This window comes from Centroberyx gerrardi, chromosome 12 (genome assembly GCF_048128805.1).
Source record: "Centroberyx gerrardi isolate f3 chromosome 12, fCenGer3.hap1.cur.20231027, whole genome shotgun sequence".
NCBI classification, from domain to species: Eukaryota; Metazoa; Chordata; class Actinopteri; order Beryciformes; family Berycidae; genus Centroberyx; species Centroberyx gerrardi.
In genome coordinates this window covers 7,934,943-7,948,265 of record NC_136008.1, presented here as the reverse complement: position 1 = coordinate 7,948,265, position 13,323 = coordinate 7,934,943, and the positions used below count along the sequence as shown (strand labels likewise).

Below are 13,323 nucleotides of genomic sequence, written 5' to 3'. Positions count from 1 at the left end.
ACAATTACCATGCCACAAGATACAAGTCCAGTCCATGTGCAAACACTGGATCGCAGCCCAGTTGAAGTTCTCCATTACGTCCCTGTGAGTTTTCTGTCTGTAATGTATATTCCTCTCTCTGTAACAGCAGCTTCTGTGTATCTAGGCTGGCACCAGTCTGGCTGCAGGCAGATACTGTATGTGGGAGGTGTCGACAACACTGTGGGTTTGGGAGGAACCTTCCTGTCGGTGTGTTCTGCTCTGTGAGGGACGGCAACTCCAAGCTGGAGCCTGAGGGGAGCGGGTGGAAAGCTTCTGAGCGTCATGAACTGAGGATATGGAAGGGTCCTGCCTCTGAAATAATGTCCGAGAGAGGGGATGGGGAAGGGGAATGACAGCAGCCAGGGTGTAAATCTGATGGAGGGTTGGATGAGCCATGAATTTGAAGGTTTATGTGGTTTAAGCTGTTTATTTATGTTGCTATTTTGCTTGCTGTTGTTGATATTCTTGTGATGCTGTGATGTGTGATTGTATTCTGACCTCGCGTGGCAAGAAATCAATAAACATTTGGTAGGGCTGAAAGATATTTACAAAAAAATGGAATTGCGATTATTTGACAGAATATTGCAATTGCGATTTAAACTGCGATTATATCATCACAAGTTTTTCTTGTCATAAATTTTTTAGAACTTTAAATTTTTTTAAAGAAAAGTACAGAAGAGGATTAGGGCCACGTGAAAAATGTATTTGAGTTCTGAGAAAAAAGTCAGAATTCTGAGATTAAAATCAGAATTCTGAGATTAAAGTCAGAATTCTGAGATTAAAATCAGAATTCTGAGAAAAAAGTCAGAATTCTGGCTTTATTGCAGCCCCTGCGATTTGGAAAATGTTGAAGTTCATATTGCGATTTCACACTTGATCACAAAGAAAATGAATTGAGGATATCCGCAGTAATTCAGGGCTGGCAGGAGGGAGGGGCAGCCATGTTTGGAGTGTGTGTTAAAGTCAGAAACCTCAGCGGTGGGAGGTACTGTGCTGTGTGAGGACCGGCTGCAGCGTTCAGGTTCAGGAGAGTGCGGTAGAAACTGCCACTTCCTGAAGCCACCGCCCATCATGGGTAGATGGAATCATTTTGTGTCATCAAAATTAACCCGGCTTAACCGCTGACTTACCAATGAACTTACTTACTGTCAAAATCGCATTAGTGACTTATAGTGAGATCTTTTGCAGGGGAGGCTAAGTGATACAGGACAGCAGTATTCCAGAACTATTTGGACTGCAACTACTTATGCACTTAGAATAGTAAGTATATAGCAAAATATTACACTTACCTACATAGGAGTCAAGGCATACTTTATTTGTATAGCACATTTCATTCATAGGAAAACTCAATGTGCTTTACACGCAAAAACAATTTAAAATAGTAGAAATAACCCTAACCCAAATATATATAAAATGTGATAAGAAATTCACATGTACTTAAAATATGTATATTCACACATACATACATCCACATACAGCCATATATACATGCACATAAGGTTAGTCAAAAGCTTGGGAAAAAAGGAAAGTTTTGAGCCCAATTTTAAAAGAGCTTAGAGACCCTAAAGGGTTTTTCATGCTGAAAATATATAAAAATATGAAGCGTCATATCCTTTGGAGTTTTTAATCAAAGGCATGGCTGTAGACAAAACCAGTGGGACAGAAAGCCTTTGCAGTATATTCCGTGTAATAAAATGAGAACAACTTTCTTGTCTCATTGCCCAGTGCAGAAAGTTGCCTTTGATATGGATCTTCAATGAAGGCACAACCTTTATACAGGGAACAGCTATAAATAAAACCTAACACAGCAGTGAACTGGGAACATTTACTAAGCTGTGGCTGGGATTCTCTCAAGATCCAGAGAAACACACTGGTCCAAATACAGTGAACATAACTGCACCAGTGCTACTAATCTTAGGATGTTTCTGTGGTATTAAGACACAGAACAATCGCTGAATAGCATTTAATTCCTGGCATACAAGATAGTGGCATCTAGTGGTTCAACTCTGTAAACCAAATAAATGTCCTGACAGTGTATACCTTTTAATAAAAGCTTTATTGTAAAATGTAGTTTCATCATCATCACACAAACATTGGCATTTTCAGGGGGTATTAAAGGTAGGCTGTACAATGTAGGCTAAATCTGAAAATGCGTGTAAAAAAAACAAAGCAACTAAAACTCACAAATTAATTTTATCCAAGACTATTATTACCAAGTTTCTGAATACAATGTGAACAATGTAACAACATACATCTAAAAGGCACAGCTAAAATAAATTTCATCTAAATGTACAGAGTTTTTCTTATCAAAATAATTCATTTTTCACAGCAAGAACACAAAGCCCAAAATCCTGCTTGAATGCTTAAACACAATAAAGCCCATATGAATCTAAATTGATGCTCACAATGACTGCAATAAACAAACACAAACTACATAAAGGTTTTAAGAATCAAGAAAGTTGAAACTAATCTGAGCATGTTTACTTATCATAAAGTACATAATTTATAAGAAAATTATTAATCTACTTGACTTTAGGGTCTAGAAGTAAAATTCTGTACAGCATAAGGCACTTGTGGCAGCCACAATGTTTTATAAATGAAAAGACACATAAAAACTACATTTGTACTCCTTCCCCAGTTAGATATTTGTACAGACAAATCCAGTATCAACTTGTGATATGGTTACAGTAAATCATGTAATATAAAATCAGTACAGCAAATTAGCAATATGAATAATATTTACAGTCTTAATAACTCATTGGTCCTTTTATGGATCTGATAGATTTATGGATCATAGTTGCATGAATGGCCAAGTTTCTCACAGGTTGCTCATGTTTTGTTTTTGTTTTTTCTTACACCACCAGGCTCTCCCGACTCACAGCTCCATTCTGAAAGACAAGAAAAGTCGTGCCGAGTTAAAAATGAGTTGGAAAAAACAAACTTTGCTGATGAATAAAAATGTAAAATCACAATTAAATCATACTTGAGGTATCTCTGTCAGACTTAAAATTACAACTGAGGAAGCAGCGTGGCTCTAGTTTTAAGAGAGACCGTCCCATCACCAAAAAATCATAGTCTCACAGTGTGTCCATCAACTTCTATGTATCCTTGAGATTTTTTTATTTCATATATACACAACAAAACAGACATACCAGAAAGACAACATGACCCTATATTATCGACTAGAGACAAGACAATACATTGAACTGGGTTACAGTGTTAACCTTCTTCTAATGCAAGTGTACCTATTTGCACACATAGTGTGCACATACCTGCAAAACCTGCATAGCTCCAAAATATGAATATAGTTGGGGGTTTTTTGTTTGTTTTTTGAGCAAGACATTAAGCCAATACCTGCTTAGTAACTGCAAGAGCGTCAACGAAGTGTGTAAAGTGTGAATGTACAGTGCCAGCATGTTGTGTGACTCACTTTACGCAGGTTGCTCTTCTTGGAGGACGACACACTTTCATCCTCGCTGTAGGGCGGCGGCGGAGGAGGTGGGTAGTCGTCACGGCGACCCGGGTAACCAGAGGGTGGGGACATAGGGAGGGGCGGGGGCCCGCGCGGCGCCCTGCCACGGTCTGACCGGTCGCTCTCGCTGTCCAGGCGGTCGCGGCTGCGGGCCCTCTGCTGCTCGCCAAGCTTCTTCCTCTCCATGGCCTCTCGCAGGAAGCTGTCGTCGTAAGCGTCCCGCCCGCCTCTGGCAGCGCCGCCGCCCCGCTGGCGATCCCGCTCCAGGTCCATTAGGTCATCACGGCTGCGGCTGCGTCTGCCCTGGAGGCCGCCGGAGGCTCCTCCTCCTCTCCGCCGGTCATCCGGGGAATAGTCACGACGCCTGCGGTCATCAAAGTCACGGTCGTGGCCGCTGCGTGCGCTGCTGCTCCACTCATCATCCGAGCTAAGGAGACAGAGAGCAAGAAGTGGGGATGAGTCAACAAACAAGTCAAGTTGACCATGATATACGTATATTTTTTTGGGGGGTGGGGGAACAAAATGATTAATGAAACAAAAACATCTGGTGTTTGATGTGGCATGACACTCAACAATGGCAATAGAGGCTGTTAGTAAAGGGTAAGCTAAATCATTACTAGAGGGGACCAAACTCAACTGTTAAGTGATCTGAGGAACAGTTTCCATTCCTATTTATTAATATCTTCATGCTTTATTTACTTGTAATGTTAGTCATTTTTGCGGCAGGACGACCCGTGGAACAAATTTCTGTAACATGAAGGTAGATCAGCCCATCTCTTTTAGGAAAAACTGTAAATCAGAGAAGGGGAAAGTCCCATTTACAGTCTTTGGCCTTGACTAGAAGGCTGTTGATCTGGAGGTGAGAGGTTGAGGGAAAATCCCCAAGAGGTCTGACAGGCTTGTGAAACCTTAAGGCCCTGACACACCAGGCCGGTTGGCCATCGACCAATGTCGGGCCGTCGGTAAGCATCTGTGTCCCTAGTTTTTGCGGTGTGTCCCGTACCGTTGGCACTAGTCGGACCCCTGTCGGCGGCTTTTCGGCCAATTGAGCATGTTGACTCGGCGGCGGAGCCCGTCAGTGAGAGAGATCACTCTGATTGGCACGAGAAGAGAAACGGAAGTGACGAAAGCAAGCAAACGATGAAGTCAAGAGGGCACACACAGAAGGCTCTTCTCCATTCTCCATCTCTATTCCAATACGCGAATATTTTCACAACGACATGGCCGTCTGGATTGAAGAAACTGAAGACCAACTGATCAGCATGATTCAGGAGAAGCCAGCTCTGTACGACATTACAGAAAAACGTTATGCCAACCGAGTGGTGAAAACAGAACTGGCGTGAGATCGAAAATAAACTTGTTATATCAGGTAAGATTTTCTTTAGCAGAAACTGTTCTACCGACTACCGCCACCTGCTGGTAGGGAGAGTTATTTCCCCTCACGCAGGCGCAGAACGTACGTGCTAGTTGGCCGTTGGCTGTAGTCTTTGTGGTGTGTTCAAGTGCAACTTTTTGGACCAGACACAGGCGACGTGAGGCGACGCAACAGTCGGCCTTCGTCGCCGCTGGTTCTTCGATGTCGGTTTGGTGTGTCAGGGCCTTTAGACCTGCTGCACACCTGAACCTCATTTTGACTGGGCTTGCGACCAGTGGAGATAATCATCCATCACAATAAAAATGTACTGAATGGGGTGATGATGTTAATGGAGGAGGGCTTGTTCAGGGACATAACTGACAGTAGCAACAGTAACAACCCACCCTCTCCTGCCTCTGGGCCCATCGTTGCGGCGGTTTGGTGCGTAGTCGTCTCGGGCGTAGTGGCGTCCGATGTCGTCGAGGTTGTCCATGGAGCGGGCGCGCGTTCGGCCCCCCATGTAGCCCCCAGACGAGCCTCCGCCGCGCCGCGGGTAGTCATCACGGCGCTGGGCATGCTGGGACACACTGCTGATGGTACTCATGGCTTCATCTTGGTCATAGACAGTGGCCAGTGGGGGCGGCTGGGAACGGCCACCGCGCCCTCTAGGGTCGAGGTTGTCGTGCAGGGAACTGACTTCACTCATACCATCCACTGCAAGAGGAAAGAGAAAGATGAAGAGAAGCAGAGAGGGAGCTTATTTAAAGGATGATATTGATGGGGTTTTTTTATTTGTGTCAACTGTCTAGGTTGCCCTTCTCGTTTCCTGCCTTCAGACCATTTGTTGCCAGTATGGATGAGAAACAACCTCCACAGACTTGAAAATTGCCCAAGCTAGATAATCCATCACAGTAAATATGAAACCTTAATTTGTTTTTTGGAAGTTTCTGTTTTATTGTTATTTCATTGTGCCTGAGCTGAGTGTTTTCACTATCAGTGCATTAGTTCAGGCTCTGCTTACTGTCACTCTCAGTTTACGCTCTGCTAACTCTCAGTCACCTGACACCAACAGGAAGACATGGAAACCTTTGCCCTCAAAAACATGTCGCCTTACAACTGTTATTCTCACATCTATGTCTTTTTATATAGGGCGTCTTTGTTGGCCGGGACAGCAGTTAATTTGAAGCTAGGTTTGACACCATAAAAATTTTAAAAACAATCACTCACAGCGGTTGTAGTTGCCAGGTCTGGTTGGGTCCAGGTTGGCCAGCTCCCTCTCCATGTAGTAGATGGCTCGTGTGGCGTTCCCATCCGGGTCCACCTTGATACGATATCCACTGCGAGCTGATGACAGATTCAGATTTCAAATGATGCAGCTTTATTGATTACATGTCATCAACGGGCGAAAATTTAGCTTTTTACATATTGATAGTGTGAAACCACAGAATGCTTTGATACATTCATTCAAAGCTACAACACTGGCACACAAACAGACTGAGCTTTGAGTGTGTTTTTCCCCCCAACTACTCACTGTTTTCCCCTCCGCTGTCTTGATCGTGCAACAGAGGCACCTGTGAGCCCTGTCCCACTGCAGAGACAAAACAGACCAAATTAAAACAGAGCCTCAACAAGGATCAACACTATTAACTCGGCAATGCTCACAGTCATTGTCATTCATTTGGGGTTAACTGGAAATTTTTCTGAATTCTAAGTGCTGTAATAGCAGGTTTCATTTTGAGACAATGCACTACAGAAACACCTCAACTGGAAATTCACCACCATCTATCAGCGTTCAAATTACTTTGAAGATTTTTTGCTAACACTTTACAATAAGGGTCACTAAGTTAAGGGTTAGTTAATGCTTAATAAGCATTAACTAACCCTTAATTAACAGTTAACTAATGTGTCTGGTAATCATTTACTAATGGTGTTCATGTTAACTAAGGTATTAATTTATACATTATTTAATAGTCATCTTTATAAACTATTAAATAATGTATAAATGAATACCTTAGTTAACATGAACACCATTAGTAAATTACACATTAGTTAACTGTTAATTAAGGCTTATTAAGCATTAACTAACCCTTAACTTATTGGTATGGTACCTATTAACTTATTACTTATTGTAAAGTGTTACCAATTTTTTTTTACTCCTACTCGATTCGGTCACAGTCTTTGATTCCCACTGAAGGCTCTACATCTGACTGTGCACTCACCCGAGCTGGCTGCATCATATTCACGACCGTATCCATTTAAGGGAGGCGGAGGACCGGCACCGTTGGGTAGAGGAAGCAGGGGCATAGGAGGCTGGTTCATTCCCCCAATGTACGCTGGCTGAGCATACATACTGGGGGCATACAGGGTTGGAGCATAGTGACTGGGAATACCTTTCTTCACCGCCTTTCCCGCCTCGTACACTGGGAAATAAGAGAAGATCGTTTCATCCACTGTTGCTGATATTGTAGGGGAGAGAGTGGCAAATATGATGATCCTGTATATCCCTATATCTTGGACACAGGGTCCAAATTTAACACCCGCCAAGTGCCAAATGCCAGTAAAACATTGAGGGAAATCATTAAAAAAAAAAAGCGTTTCATGTAGTATGATCTCTCTGTTTGGTGATGAAAATGGAAACTCAAAATTCTGCCTTATCAACCATCTGTTTGGCTCTACACTCTGTATGCTGTAAAGTAAATACACAATCCAAACCCAAAGGTAAGTCTGCTGATTTGAGGAAGTCTAAAAAAACAAAAACTGAGTCAGCACAGTATAAATGCAGTCTTTTGGCTTTAGATTTGGTACTTACGCGCCCGCGGGCAACAGCAGCGTTCGGGGCAGCAGGGGCAACTGATGTAGCAGCAGCAGGTGTGTGGACAGCACTGACACCAGCAGATCCCGATCAGGAGCAACAGCAACAGGAAGCCCAAAACAACCACAACAACCAGGAGCCAGTCTGGGAGGGAAAATAACATTCGTATCAGATGTCATTATATCAGTGTTTTACATTATTATATCCACACGACATGATTATTTGTCTCCTTTGATAGGCCACTGAAGAAAATAAAGACACATTTTTCCACATTTCTCTCATATTCCTACAATAAAGGGACATACAATAAGCTTATGTTAGTTTGGTGTCCAGAGCTATTCCAAGACACCAAGTCAGCATTTATCTACCAACTGAGGTTTCCGCACAAGACCACAAATTCAACTTCTGTTCCATTATCTTGGAGATCATTGCTCAGGAAAACACAAGAAAATGTAAATGTTTGCCGCCCTTGCATTAGAAATTACACTTGGTTGGTCAATTGTAAAATCAATCGTGATGTGTATCACTTTGCTCTGAGCTCTGAAAGCATTATTTCAATTATTGCCTTTGTCCCCTCTCACAATTATGTGTTCATGATGACCAAATACTTTATTGAATACAATTGTATTGCTTGGAAAACTTTACATATTTAATACTCCAAATACAGTTATCATTGGCTTCATTTATTTCCTTCCTCAAACATCACTATTTGTTGGAAAGGCTAATTATGAGAGGGAAAGGTAAGGGACTTGCTTTTACTGGTAAATGGGGAAAACTATCAGTTATAAAGGCATGGGATTTTGAGCTTTGATATGTCCTATTTGTTTTTGTATTCTTCTTTTCCTGTTTTTTCACTTTTTTTTTTTTTTTTGCCTTTTGTATTGGCTTTATTTATAAAACTGTAAATGGAGTGTATAATACTTTATTATGTTCTGTTCTTTTATGTAACTTTATATGTTTTATTTATGTATAAGCTTATATGACTATACCTGCATTTGTTTATATCAGTTAGACTTTCTCTACCTTTTTTCTTCATAACTGGGCTGTGATCTCCATTCTGTCTAGTTAATATACTTTGTTTTACATTTGTTATGTTTATAGTATTTTTCTTTTCTTTTCTGATGTGTTTTGTGTTGTATTGTTATTTTTGTCAAGTAAATAAAAAAAAAAAAAGAAAAAAAAATTTCTACTTCTGCAGTTCTGAGAAACAGATGCATCTCTATAGCACGTAGCACGGCCTATTTATAGATTATGTGGGTTAATTAGATAACGGTCAGGCCACATTTTTGGTACTGATTTTTACCAAGGAGTAAAATCAATCCCTTATTCTTTAAAAAAAACAGTAGTACAGTAATAACTGGTGTAGACAAACCAGAAAAGCAGGTTTGTCCTTCCCAAGCTATGACTCATTCAGTGAGTCACTTCAGACAGCACATGCCACAGGAAAACAACAACAGCAGCAAAAAGAGAGAAGATACATTCACTTTAGTCTTATACTAAAATGGCAACTGGATTAGCTGAGTGCAATTACTCTGCAGCAGAGAAAAAACATTATTTGGCCGTGTACAGTGAAGCAGATAAGGAACTGTGTGCTGAATGCCCTTTTGTTGCAACAACGCAGCTGCAGACTATCTGACTGACTAAGACTGCAGTTGGGAGTCGAGCCACATTAAAGAAAGAGAAACAGAGGTAGAGAAAGAGGAAGTGGACGAAAGAAAGCAAGCAAGAAAGAAATAAAGTAGGCCTATAATACTATAGAATAGTCTTTATTCATAAATTCAGCATAACCTATCTTCTTATGTTACACTTGGGGAAGCAATTCTAAAGTACGTTTTGAGTACGGTTTGAGCAGAACATACAAGTGACCCACTTTCATTTTCAGTCACACTATTACCTTACTAATTGTTCGTAATTGTAAATATCATATATTCCTACTGTTATGACGGCTCAAATGTTTAATAAAGAGATTTTAGATGGCCAAAAAAAGGTTTTGGAATGCATTTAAAACACACATGACCTCAAGCAATGCTGCCAAACATAGTGTTGTCTAAAAAATTTTTGCTGATGCCAAACCCTGGAAACTGAACCTCATACTGCTACCTCATACACCTCTACTATTGGACTACAATAGGACTGAGCTTGTACTACCTTCCATAACCAGTAAGTCAATGCCAGGCAGGAGATCAGTAGTATTTGACTTTCTCTCTGTGAAAGAAAGATAAAGCCACAATTACTTTAAAGTGCCCCCTGGTATTTTTCTAATTTTACAGACTACAACTTTTGTAAGTCTCTCAAGACCATTTATTGAAAAATCACACTTATGGAAAGAACCACTGTGTGAATTAATTCGCCGACACAGATTCATTAACTACTGAGAGAACTTGTTAGGCTACATTTAAGCGCCAAATTTTTAGTGAAGACTTTTCGAGATGAGAAACCCTATTATTCCCACTTAATGTGTGGATTAAATGGCTATCTATAGAAACAAATCCATTCAAAGTTTGTCCAACTCTTTTAAGAGTGAATCTTATGTTTGATCTCATGGAGTCAGGTAGAAATGAAAGTGAAATGAAAGTAAAGAGCTAGAACGAAAGGCATTCAGTGAAAAAGAAGAACAGAGCCATTTTTGCTCAGCGCAGAGTAGTGTGTGTGTGTGTGTGTGTGTGTGTGTGTGTGTGTGTGTAGGCTGAAGGAGTAACATACCTAGTACAATTAGCTCGGTGTAGTCCTCACTGTTCCCTGTGAGGTCCTGGGCCGACACCACAGAGCACACGTAGACGCCGCTGTCGCCCCAAGCCGTCTGGGCAATATTCAAGTCTGCATCTGTGAAAAACAACACAAGAATATTTAGATCCACAGCTTTGCAACGGATGGCAGCTTTCAAGTGGCTTTAGTGATTTCAACATCCACTCTGGACTTGAAGGACTGATGAATTGATGTCCATAGGTTAATTCTCTTCTCATTTGCCCCCCCCTCCAGAGAGGTCAGGGGTCACGGGGTAGCTACACAACAGCACCCATGGAGCTGGTAGGGATTCAGTGACTTCTACTAGGGCTAGGTGATATTGACAAAATCTAATATTTCAATAGTTTTTGACCCAATACCTCGATATCGATAAAGTGACAGTATTTTGGGGATGACTATTAGTGCTTTCAGAAGATATTTACACATGAGAAATTTTGAAAAAGTAGCATTAGTAGGCTAATGTGGATATTGTGGCGAAGCAGGTAGAGGCATTCATTGTTCATTTCACTCCAGGACACTAGAACAGTCAAATAAATTCAGAAAAGACAACATTTAAGCTTTATCACAATATTATGATCCCAGAGGACCTCTAGTCTTATATCACAAAATCGATATTATATTGATATATCGCCCAGGTCTAGCTTGTACCCAAATCCGTAAAGGATGCAGTTAAAGGATGGTCTCTCTAAACTCTACTCTGATGCCCACGACTCCTCATGTCTCTCCTAACCTCAATTCTCTTTATACAATGTGGACAAGTTAATGCTAATTCAGTCTGAGCATTGTACATCATTATTATTATCTGAGCACCTTGAGTTTTTTTTTTCTTTTTGTTTACCCATTTAGTTAACCCCATGATGAACAGATAATGACAGAATTTGCTTGCCAAGTACTAGCACTAAAAATAAAGTATATACAGATCCAGTCAAATATAAGACTAGAACCACAGTTATGGAAAGCTCTGAGGTTGTAATGCATTACTACACACACAATTTACATTAACTTCAGGGGAAAACAAAACTGTGCAAACCTACTCATCATGGCAGACACATTACTGACATACAGTTGCTATGGAAATATTCACCACCCATGACTTACTGCAGGTCTTGCTACAAATTTAGGTCAAAATACATTAATTTGGGATTTTTGGTCCAAAATCTACAAAATACCTTCATAATTTTTGGTCAATTTTTTTTACCTTTCTAGTTAGGAAATCATACCACTCAGTACATCTGAATGGGGTTTTACAGCATAGGGTGTAGCCTGCATTAACTCACTGTTTATGATGCTGATCTTGCGGCCCTGGTACTCCTGGCCCAGGGTGACGGCATTAGCCTGCTTGGAGGCCACGATGCGCACCGTCCTCAGGCTGTCGGCGCACTCGATGTTGGGGTCGTAGTTGGGGTTGTTCTGGGACAGGATGTTCTCCGCGCTGCTGGGGTTCAGGGCGGCCTGGATGGGGTCCCGGCAATACGACTTGTACCTCCACGTGACAACGGGGGGCTGAGTGGAGGATGTCTGGTAGTTGCAGATGAGGGTGACGGGCTGGAAGAGGATGACGATGTACCTCTTGGTAGGGCACTGGACCGAGATGGCCATGGTGGACCCTGGGGGGAGGGGGGGGGGGGACACCAAAATGAAAAAGAAAAATGGGAGATTGGGAGGAGGCTAAGGGATAAAGATTGAGTGCAAATGTTTCTTGGTTTGTGCATGTTGCTGGAGATGGATATACCCTCAGGACAGGCGTGTACATTTCTTTTAAGACTTATAGCATTGTGTCTATAATAGGTATTCTCACGTTAGTGTAGGATACCCTCAGGGTGTGGCAGGCAGGAAAGGCCAATGTTTCCACACTGCTAGTATCACCGAGAGTGGGTGTGATTAGTCACCATGTGCCTTTCTCGGACAACAAGCGCTGTGTTTTCTGCCAAGATCCTGACCACAAAGGACAAGTAGATAATGGTAGGCTACACTTACTGGATATAGTTTGGGCCTAATTCAACCAAACATCTGTGACTGGAGACGCCCAATAACCTGCTCCGGCTCACCCCCTTTCCTCTCACCCGGCTCCATTTCCTCTAACATCCAACTATAAGACTTATTGTAGGCAAAACAGACAGATGCAGTGTTCTTGCTATTCTTTCTCGACTTACAAAATATACTATGGTGCTAATTCTGAGTATTACCACGCGTAGCGTTAGCTAATCAAATCATCAGGTAGCATTACATTTTCGTGTCAACTTTTTCCAACTGTCAAATAAACCGCAACGCTGTTATGACAAGTGGGGTTGTTAAGGCTATTTAACTAGCTCTTACAAGAAAATAAAAAAACAAAACTAGGCTATATCATCAAGGAAAATTTTCTACACGCTTCTGGTATGTTATGACAATTCTTGTTTGTTGTTGAGACTTCTGCAGCTGCAAAATAGTAACGTTAGCCATTAAGTTACGTCGTTAGCGTTACACCGCTCGACGTTGGCTAATGTCTAACAGATTAGCCATAAAGTAACACAACTGTCATATTTAATAATCACTAACGTTTATAGAAATAGACTGAAAACGGTGACTGTAATATAAAAGTAACAACTGGATGTGTCAAAATATACTACAACACTGTCAAACAGACATTTCACGGAAGAGGGCCCACCCTGTTTTGAAAGAAAAAACAGAAATGGGCCTAACGTACCTGTTGCCATCAAGAAGGTGGCGATTAAAGTCCAAAACATTTTTAATCCACTTCTCTCGGCGTCTTAGACGATTTTGCTAGTATTCAGCTACCAAAAGAGGAAATGAATGTTGGAAGGCAGACATAATATTAAGCACAAATCTGTCGTCGTAGGTTTTCTCAACCAGGTAACTTTACCTCCATTTTGTGTCTTTGTGCATTGCAGACGAGAAGGGGAGTACCTGAATGCCCCA

The 13,323-nt window shown here is 41.5% G+C and overlaps 1 protein-coding gene across 2 annotated transcripts; it reads right to left on the bottom strand.

The window, feature by feature from the left end:
- Positions 1–2,058: 2,058 nt before the first annotated feature.
- lsr (lipolysis stimulated lipoprotein receptor) lies at positions 2,059–13,321 on the bottom strand. 2 transcript variants are annotated; one of them, XM_071907118.2, is made up of 12 exons: positions 13,268–13,321; positions 13,091–13,178; positions 11,682–12,011; positions 10,363–10,482; positions 9,808–9,864; positions 7,657–7,803; positions 7,067–7,267; positions 6,379–6,435; positions 6,075–6,191; positions 5,252–5,561; positions 3,452–3,920; positions 2,059–2,909 (listed from the first exon to the last, which is right to left on the bottom strand). In XM_071907118.2, exons 2-12 carry the CDS (start codon positions 13,128–13,130, stop codon positions 2,874–2,876), a joined length of 1,884 nt encoding a protein of 627 aa, XP_071763219.1. In that variant the 5' UTR covers positions 13,131–13,178; positions 13,268–13,321; the 3' UTR covers positions 2,059–2,873. The 2 variants fall into 2 exon arrangements, with proteins under 2 accessions (XP_071763219.1, XP_071763220.1); XM_071907119.2 differs by lacking the exon at positions 9,808–9,864 and having other exon boundaries at positions 13,091–13,312.
- Between the last annotated feature and the right edge of the window lie 2 nt (positions 13,322–13,323).

Bases quoted from the DNA above. Each gene is read 5' to 3' on its own strand.
- lsr (XM_071907118.2), bottom strand. From the start codon at position 13,130: ATGTTTTGGACTTTAATCGCCACCTTCTTGATGGCAACAG. The intron at 10,483-11,681 runs GTGAGTTAATGC...TGTTTTTCACAG, and splicing joins CAAGATCAGCATCATAAACA to ATGCAGACTTGAATATTGCC. The intron at 5,562-6,074 runs GTGAGTGATTGT...TTCCTCTTGCAG, and splicing joins ACCTGGCAACTACAACCGCT to TGGATGGTATGAGTGAAGTC.